Source organism: Loa loa (assembly GCF_000183805.2).
Source record: "Loa loa unplaced genomic scaffold supercont3.248, whole genome shotgun sequence".
Lineage (NCBI taxonomy): Eukaryota > Metazoa > Nematoda > Chromadorea > Rhabditida > Onchocercidae > Loa > Loa loa.
The window spans coordinates 45,933-54,844 of record NW_018108428.1 but is presented as its reverse complement, the minus strand read 5'-3'; the positions used below and the strand labels follow the sequence as shown (position 1 = coordinate 54,844).

The 8,912-nt window shown below is 33.4% G+C and overlaps 1 protein-coding gene across 1 annotated transcript in view; it reads right to left on the bottom strand.

Moving 5' to 3' along the window:
- Positions 1–8,912, bottom strand: part of LOAG_18286 (midasin) — a gene marked incomplete at its 5' end in the record, with an annotated part of 28,895 nt that continues 19,983 nt past the window's right edge. Inside the window, 18 exons of the mRNA XM_020450947.1 lie at positions 1–123; positions 253–385; positions 629–775; positions 1,093–1,299; positions 1,701–2,019; positions 2,348–2,529; positions 2,777–2,929; positions 3,113–3,334; positions 3,741–3,872; positions 4,292–4,405; positions 4,841–5,200; positions 5,749–6,003; positions 6,276–6,412; positions 6,673–6,748; positions 7,139–7,323; positions 7,550–7,793; positions 8,192–8,304; positions 8,583–8,775. Of these exons, the coding sequence (XP_020305318.1) occupies positions 116–123; positions 253–385; positions 629–775; positions 1,093–1,299; positions 1,701–2,019; positions 2,348–2,529; positions 2,777–2,929; positions 3,113–3,334; positions 3,741–3,872; positions 4,292–4,405; positions 4,841–5,200; positions 5,749–6,003; positions 6,276–6,412; positions 6,673–6,748; positions 7,139–7,323; positions 7,550–7,793; positions 8,192–8,304; positions 8,583–8,775 (3,180 nt within the window). The 3' untranslated portion in view covers positions 1–115. The remainder of the gene's footprint in view (positions 124–252; positions 386–628; positions 776–1,092; positions 1,300–1,700; positions 2,020–2,347; positions 2,530–2,776; positions 2,930–3,112; positions 3,335–3,740; positions 3,873–4,291; positions 4,406–4,840; positions 5,201–5,748; positions 6,004–6,275; positions 6,413–6,672; positions 6,749–7,138; positions 7,324–7,549; positions 7,794–8,191; positions 8,305–8,582; positions 8,776–8,912) is intronic.

The following is an 8,912-nucleotide window of genomic DNA, read 5'->3' as shown; positions in this document are numbered from 1 at the left end:
ATTGTCATCATTCTTATCCCATAATTCGGGGTCCAGTTTATCTCTTCACTTTGGTTAACATCTCCCATCTCCATATCTGCTTCAAGCTCATTGTCCTCATCTTCACCATTTTTCTTCATTTATCTATAATTCTTGGATAGATGGATTCAATAACATCAAGAATAGGAAGTCACTTTGTCTCCATTATGTGAAAAATGTTTCAATGTTTTTTTCCTGAAAATGTTTCAATAAATAAACAGTAAAGAAACTTACCGCCGCGTTGCTGACGATCAATATCCTCTAAACATCCGGCAAAATCGTCACCCATATCAAGTGGTGTACCATCATCGTTATTTTTGTCTGGCCCTTCGCCTACATTCTCCTTGTCATCTTTCAAGCCTTCAACCTAGAAAAAGGAAAAATCGGCATTATTTTAGATATTTCTTCGGAAATTTCAGATCAACATAAATTCGACCCGAAATTTCCGATCAGAAGATCAGATTTAAATTTAAAACTAAGATCGTTAAACTTTAAAGAATCAAGAAAAAAGGGACGAAAAGGAGATAAATTTAATGCAATAACTTTCGACAATGCATATACTGTCAAATATAGCTTTACTTTTCTTCACCACTAGTTCTAAACAATTTACCTGCCCGGTTTCATCGATATCATCACCAACATCCTTCTCACCTTTAGCATCTCCCAAACCAGCGATGTCGTCATCACATGACTGCAGTTCATTTCCATCATTTTCACCATCATTCTTCTGCGGTTTCGGTATCGGATTTACATAACCCTACGAATAACTCATTACGACAGTATGGGAAAATTAGCAGTTAATCCTTACAAAGGTAATGCTGAAATAAACAACTTAACGAATCTTGCATCGCAAAATAAATCTGTAGGAGTGGAAATATGGATAGATTTGAGCGAGTTTAGATAATTAAGCGAATCTTATCTTACCTCTTTTACTCGTACTCCCAACCAATTTTGGAAAACTATTTAGTCAGTCAGTTACAACTGTTATTCCTTAACACTGTGTCAGAATTACCTACTATGTTGTCATCCACATATTTAAAATTAATAAAAAAATGCAAACGACGAAACACAAACTTTCTTGAGTAACGTAGCAGCCATTGCTTCGAAGTGCATATAATACTTCGCCAACTCAATTGCGATATTTTCAACTGTCTCCAAAATGAAAGACGAAATTTCACAAAGCGTAGTACTTATTGAAGCGACTTGCTCCAGACGGTCATAACCCATTGATCCCCTACCTTCAGATAACTGCGCACACAAATTCCATATTTCTTCAGTTGACTAGAACAAAATTCTTGCAGCCTCTAATTTGATTCAGAATTAATTTTCGAAAATTAATTTTCAAGTTGAAAAGTAAATTTATAATAATAAGATAAAGTTTTACCTGCAGAATGAGCCCAGTTTCATCTGCAGAACAAACCTACCAAAGAAATTACAGTGATTTCAGCTCGAAATTGCACAATCCTACTTTTTCTATGGCTTATTTATTTATTAGTTATTTGCCAAATCAAAATCCAGATCAAGCGAGAGACCAGTTTCCTAGTTATGTGGTGTCAACTAGGGACATGCTACAAATTGTTTGGTTTTCAGAACTATAGCTCAATAAATACTTTTGTCACTTCAATACATAAACAAGGAGGATTTTAGCTGTTACATAGTAAGAAGTATCAAATCTGCCTAACCTTATTAAAATCCAAATTTCGCAGCAAATTGGTCAGTTGCCTTAGGATATCCATAAAACGAGAATTGTTTAAATCAACTGACATTACTTGCTTGTAAGTATTTTGCAGCATGATCAACAAAGCTTGGATTCCCTCCCATGGTATATCCAGAAGTGTTTCGTGAACACTTGTTGGATTCGTCAGCGCTTCTGATACTTCACGTAAGATTCCCAGTGCCTCTTTAACCTCTTCCGCCATTACACACGAAATGAGAGGTAGTCGAGAATTTATATCAGCGCTTTCTGATTTTATGAGATTAATGGTATCCAATATATCGGAACTGCAAGAAGTTGGAATAAGTCATAAAATATGAACTAAACGAATTCGAGAAGCTCAGTCGAAACTAAAAGATCCTTCAATAAATGAAGCTGTTATAGGTTACACACAGATCAAAGTAGTTAGTAAGAAAGCTAGAAATTTGAAGAGCTACCTGCAGTTGGACCTCGAACTTTCATAAAACATAGATTATAAAATTTAATCGAAATTTTTGATATATAGAGAAACACGGTTAACTACAACGCTCTTATTTACTTGGATTTTAAGCTCAGTCCTAAAATTTCAGTTTCATGTATTAAAAAGTACCAAGGAAAAAAAGGATGAAAATTTACTTTTTCCAAATAGCAATACTCTCACAATCCACTGAATGAAGAAGCGACAGTTTAATAGCTTCAAGTATTTTTGCTGCTGCATCTTGCATCTTTCTAATTGCATCAAGTGTTTGGTCATACTCCTGATGTTGCTTATGTAACTGGGATAACCGACTATCTTGAATACCACTGAATTTGAGGGCCTGAAAAAAAACTCAGGATTGAATTTAATCCAAAAATGACCAAAAATAAAAAAATTGGGACAAATAAAAACCCCAATAATAACCAAAAAAAGTGCTAATGAAAAAGACATCCTTCCAAAACTTCCCCCCATTTAAATCAATCAACATGCATATCACTAAGTACTCAGAGAAGTTATCAAATAACAACAAATTCTTAAACACTCTATCAGCAGTGATTTTGAAAACAAAATTGAAATAAAGCACTAACCGTGTTCTCTTCAAGATCAGTATCACATTCTGGAGCATTCTCAAGTTTTGTTCTCATAAATTTCAAAAGTGAATTAAATTTAAGTGTCGAATATTTTGATTGTTGTAGACGATACAACCACTGTTGACTATATAAGCAAGGTTGTTTCATATCCTATAAGAAGTAAAAGAGAAAAATAATGCTAACAGATTTTGAACTCTACTTTAGTTAAACGAAAGTTCGATATTATTCAAATGATATCCTTTTGAATTTTATCCAAAATTAAATTATTTATGTCATAATTAACAGTCGCCTATAACTCGTAAAGCCCTTCTGTCCCAAGAAAAACTTGAATACCTTAGCATTTTCCAGATAATTCAACAACATTTTCTTAGCTTTATCCATCTTCTTTAGCGTTTCTCGTCTGCTTGTTACAATATGCTGACATAAGTACATTTCATTCAGGATAAATTCCGTAAGCCCCTTTAATTCGCTCATCGTCTTTGTACCGATTTGAGCATTTGGCTTATGGAAATTCTTCAAGACAATATTTCGTGATGCTCCACCATATCTTATGAACTAAATATAAAAATTTCATAAATAAACAATGCAGCTATAAATAATAAATAAATCTATCTAATAGACTGATTAAAAATTACCGGACTATGACACCACATAAGATGCGGAAATTCGAATTCAACTGTTCCATTTACAAAATTATATTTGCAGTGCAGCGAAATTTTTAAAGTCGAATAGATGATTTTAAAATTTTTAAGAAAATGAATTGTTATGCATTCATACTTTAATAAAGAAAAACAGCGACGGTGAAGAAAAAGAATCCCGTTGATTTGCACGGAATCGCTAACCTTTAGACATATTTATTATTGTCACCAATCAGGAATATCTGGAGATTTCACCTCCAAACCCTTTTTGACCCCTTTTCTTCTTCCGCAATACCTACAGCTTAAAACTAAAGTTAACAAACCTTCATCAACATTATTTCATCTCCAGGCATTCCAGCAACAACATTTGCAGTTAACTGTTCCGCATTAACCGCTAAGCCTTTTCGACTACTTAGACCAAGTGCAGCACTATCTTTCAATAAACGCGCAACTGCCTAAAAGTATTGAAAGAATTTCAGGTAAATTAAATTATTGTGGCTTCCATACGTTACATCACTATCATCCTTGAAATAAATCAGTCAAATCATAATTTTAAGATTAGAGAATCCGGTATCAGGTCAATCGAAAAGTAAGAAGGACAAACTCAAGCATATAAATACATAGAGAATAAATCCCTGCACATAGCAGGATAATCTTTTATTACTTGTAAATAATATAAATATGCCAATTCCACTGCACTTATATAAACATCATTGTAAGATCATTACTTCCTGCTACGTGAATATGCTCATAATTATAGAGGCAATATAAGTTATGACCGTATTTAACTTCATGACATCATAGCTATGTGCAAATCTTCTTCAGAACTCAAACACAATCGTACACTATTCCGAAAGATGTAAAATATATATACCTTTTGTCGTTCACTTAATGCACGACCTTGCTGTTTTTCCTTTTCACTATCGTTACCCTCGTATTGAATATCTTTATGAATAAGATCGTTACAGCACTTAGCGAATTCCGTTAACTGAATATTCGACATTTTAATGTAAACGAAACTTAAAATTAGTAGTAAGACGGAAATGTTCGTTGTTCGTTATTTAGTCTTTAGTATATAAATGATATAAACGCACCCGTTTGATAAAAATTACACAATTTGACCGTTTTGAATATTTAACTATTGGAAAAGAGGGAAGAATGGTATGATAGGTAATCATGTTTGATATGACACTTCATTTCGACATGAAGTCAGACTGATGCTTTCTAATGCCATGGCAGTTCTACATCGAATGATTTGTTAGATCTGATTGTTGTACTAAGCAAATTAAAAGTATATCAAGAAAAAAAAGAACCTTAAGGTTGATACCACTCAGAAGAGTCGATCAGACATATAAGACATGGCTCACAAATTATTACTTTCTTTCTCCACCAACTTTTTCACATGATATACTGCAAAACTTACCTCTTGAATATCCTCTAAATGGATGCCATCCATGAAATGTGTCGCAATTTTCAACGTTAACTCAACTGCGCGTTTCGCGTAGAAATCGTTACATGACATTATTCGGTCATCAGTAAATACTGCTTTGGTTTCATGCCCTATTGTTGACAACATCGGTGGAATTTCATCAAAAAGGGGCGCAACTAAGTCGTTGCCAGACAACCTGAACTGTTTCAGGAGACGAAACAATTGCTTGTGAGCTTTCTCGGCTGACGCCTTCACACTCCATAAATTTAAATCATTATATTTCATGATCTTTACAAAATCATGTAGCTGTCTTTCCGTTGGTTCCTTCTGTGTGGCTAATTTATTTTCAACTATCTGAAATCAAAATTTATTGGAACATGAAGATTCAAAATTTACGAATACTTATGCTTGAAATTCTTTGCATAGAATTGGAAATGTAGAACAGAAAATTTAGTTTCAAATTAATTTTCTGATTCGCTTTAAAATAGGACCACCCAAGTTAATTAAATTGAGACTGACAATAAAAGCTTGAGCACTGATTAATTTCTTTGATCCATCCGCTTTCTTCAATTAGTAGTTAAACTTGTTCTTAACAACATAAATTTAAACCCGAAAGTAATGGTCGCGAGCTCAACTCCTATTAGAAATCAGAATTTCCTCCTGTTCCCACGACACACCATTCGAAAACTAGAATTTTTATTATTCATAATAATCTTCGTCTTGATTCCCAAACAGTACAACGAGCTAACTGCTGGCGTTACCTTCGGAAGTTTCAGTACCGATTTCTCAGTAGCGCTTGCAAACTTCAAACTCCACTCCGGAAAAGATGACATTTGTGATGGGATTGGTTCTTTAATACTTCAAGTTTAAATTATGCAAATTAAACAAAAATAAAAACTCACAGTGTCAAACAGCCGGAAATATGCAATTACTGATTTCAGTCGTTGACACAATTTATCCCTAACAGTTTCTCTTTTCAGTTTGATAAATTTGATAAGCAATTCAGCAGTCAGTAGTCGAGCTTTAAAGTCAATAATCGTCGAATTTTGTATCCACTCAATTGTCATCGCCAAAATTTCATCGTCATCTTTATCCACTTTATCAAGTGCTTCGAAAAGTGGCCACGACAGTAGCAGTGTCTGCGCACGACAATCGGTCTACAACAAATTTCTAAATGTTTAATTAAACAGGTAAAATTATGTGAGCAGATCATAAATTGAAGTTATAAAATTAAATATGACAACTTCTTAAATCTTTTTATTCCACAGTAAAAAAGATCGTAAAAGATAAAAGAAAGAAATTGGTGAACCTCACATAAGGACTATTGTTTTAAAAGTTCAGTGCAGCTCATTTGACAATCCACATAGGTATTGTGATATTTCGAATATCTACTTGATATTTAGCTATGAAGATATGAAATCCTACTAACCTGTACTTGTTCGATTAAATTATCCCAACACAATATTTCCATCTTTCGCCAATCGACCAATAAATGTCGCAACTCTTCAAGTTCATTCGCTAACGAGTGATTTCGATCAGCCACTTTCTCCCATAGATCTGCTTCAACTGAAAAAAAAAAGTTCAACATTCTTTTAAATGAAAATTCTTTCCATACCAATGAATACAGCGAGGAAAAACATCCCTGCCCGATTCAGTGTAAAGAAGATTATGGATGATGGCGAGATGAAAAAGTTATGAGAAGCATAAGGATTTCAGACCAGAAAAATGGCTTAGAAAAAAGAAAATGGCCTGCATGCATAAATATTATGATCAGTATAATATCGATCAAGATAGGCGATTTGTGGTACAACTATTGTATAACCTACCAAGCAGACGCTCCAGAAGTGCCGAAAATTGCATTTGGGGGGTTGCCATTGATGCAGACAATATTTTCTGTGCTTGCTGCAAAAAAATTTAAAAAAATATGATAAATGAATCAAAAACAAACTAGAAATGAAAAACCGAAACAGCTCAATGCTTAAATGATTACCAAATTCAACTAACTCCCCATAATTTATAAACAATTACTCTTTGTATTTATACTACCCAACAAGTCAATCATTCACAAAATGCTCACACCATATTGGATAATTGTATAATGATTGTTTATAAATTTAATTCTAAATCATTTGAAACTCGTCAAGTATGTATGAACTACACCATTAAACTATGCCACATAATCACTCATTTGTCAGATTAACTAACATTACCTGCAAATAATCTTGAATGGTTATGATATTAATACAAATTTTTTCATTTCGTTTTTCTAACTCATATATTATGACGCGTCACCTGCAGTATACCATCCAGGGCTGTCATTTCAGGCCATTTTTCCTTCAACCAGTAGACACGTTTAATAAGTCGCTTCATTACTGCAATACATTTCCCCACCTCTGACCGGCTATTTCTTCGATAAACGTCAACAATCCGTATGTCTTGGTCAAAATGCAACTGATTCAGCGCATAAAGATTGTAAACTAGAATACGGGTCACCAAATAACCGGATGAATAATTATATGTGGAATCAAAGAAAGTCGAATAAATGCAAATGAACTAAGAAGCATCAAAGAAGAAAAATACATTCCTTTCAACTCCATGTTAAATGTTTGAAGATCAGAATTAATATCTATAAATATATGATTTCTCATGGAATTTTATGAAACTCTCAAGCAAGCAATATAAAGACAGCTATGAATAAAATACCAAAAACTTTAGAATCCACATAGTCGTCTACAAGGCCACATGACGATGCTGTGTCCACCATCCATGCTATAGCCATGTTACCATTGTAATCACATGCATATTCCTCATTCGCCAACAGATAAAGTATTTCTGTCAAACTTTCACTATCGATGCAGTTGGCAGACGATGAAGCGAAAAGTGATGGTTCTTCAAGTAAATCTTGCTCATCGCTGGGAGCCGAAAAATCTGGTAGCAACTCTCGAAACTGAAAAACTATATCAAATGAAGCAAATATTTGATAGTTTGTAGATATAATTAGCCAGAGATATTAGGTTTTTACATAATGGCACCAAAATGACTGATAAGATGTCGACAATAAGCTGATAGCTGAACTAGAATGATCCATTTCATGTGATTCATATAATGTTAAAGAAAATCACAAACGTTATAAAACAAGCTCAAGTATTAGTAGCTACAGAGAAGATACTAATAAACCTATTTAGACCAGTGATTAAATAACATGATTAATTCATACTTGACTTCCCACGATTTTAACACATACTTATTTTTGTCTTATTTTCTGAAAACAGATAGACAATTCATCACCCTTCTTTCCTACAGTAATTCTTTACGAGATGCTATACTGCATCTATTTTACATTACCTTAATGTCGTCCTCATCAAGTCCTTCATCGCCATGTTTCATGCTTTTCCGATAAATATATGCTTTTTCTTGCTTTTCTGTATTAGCTTCAAACCACTTAGACCATTCATTTCCTGCAGAGCTTCACTTTCAATAAAATATAATTACATTCTGAAATTCTTGACCTTCTACTTCTCAAGAAAGGATTAAATCCAAGAAAGGTAGAATCAATTCCGATTCAGACCAAAGTCACTTGCATTTTAAAATAGTCCAAAACCAATGATGTTTGCTTGAAATTTCTAGTAGTAAATGTTGATAACAGGATGAATGCCTGTTTATGAAAAATGAAGGAATCGCGCAACCATTACAGCAATTCTACTTATTGTCTTTTAAATTACAACGTATCACTCACTAATCCATTCAACAACTTTCTCGACCATAATCTCGCTGGGATCAACGAAATGTTCCCTGTTTTGCTCATATTTCTGCAGAGAAAATGCGACTAATTCCTTCTGCAGCCTTTTTGGCATTATTGTCTTCTCCGAAATACACCATTTATATAAAATATCACTTTCTGGTGAATTATCCAAACAGTTCCATTTAAACTGCAAAATTCGGTTAAAATTATTTTATTATTAAATAACTCTGGTTAAAGTTTTGGCATAAGCAAATTGGTGATTTTCATTTCCTTCACGATATTCATGTATATATATATATATATATATATATATATATATATTAT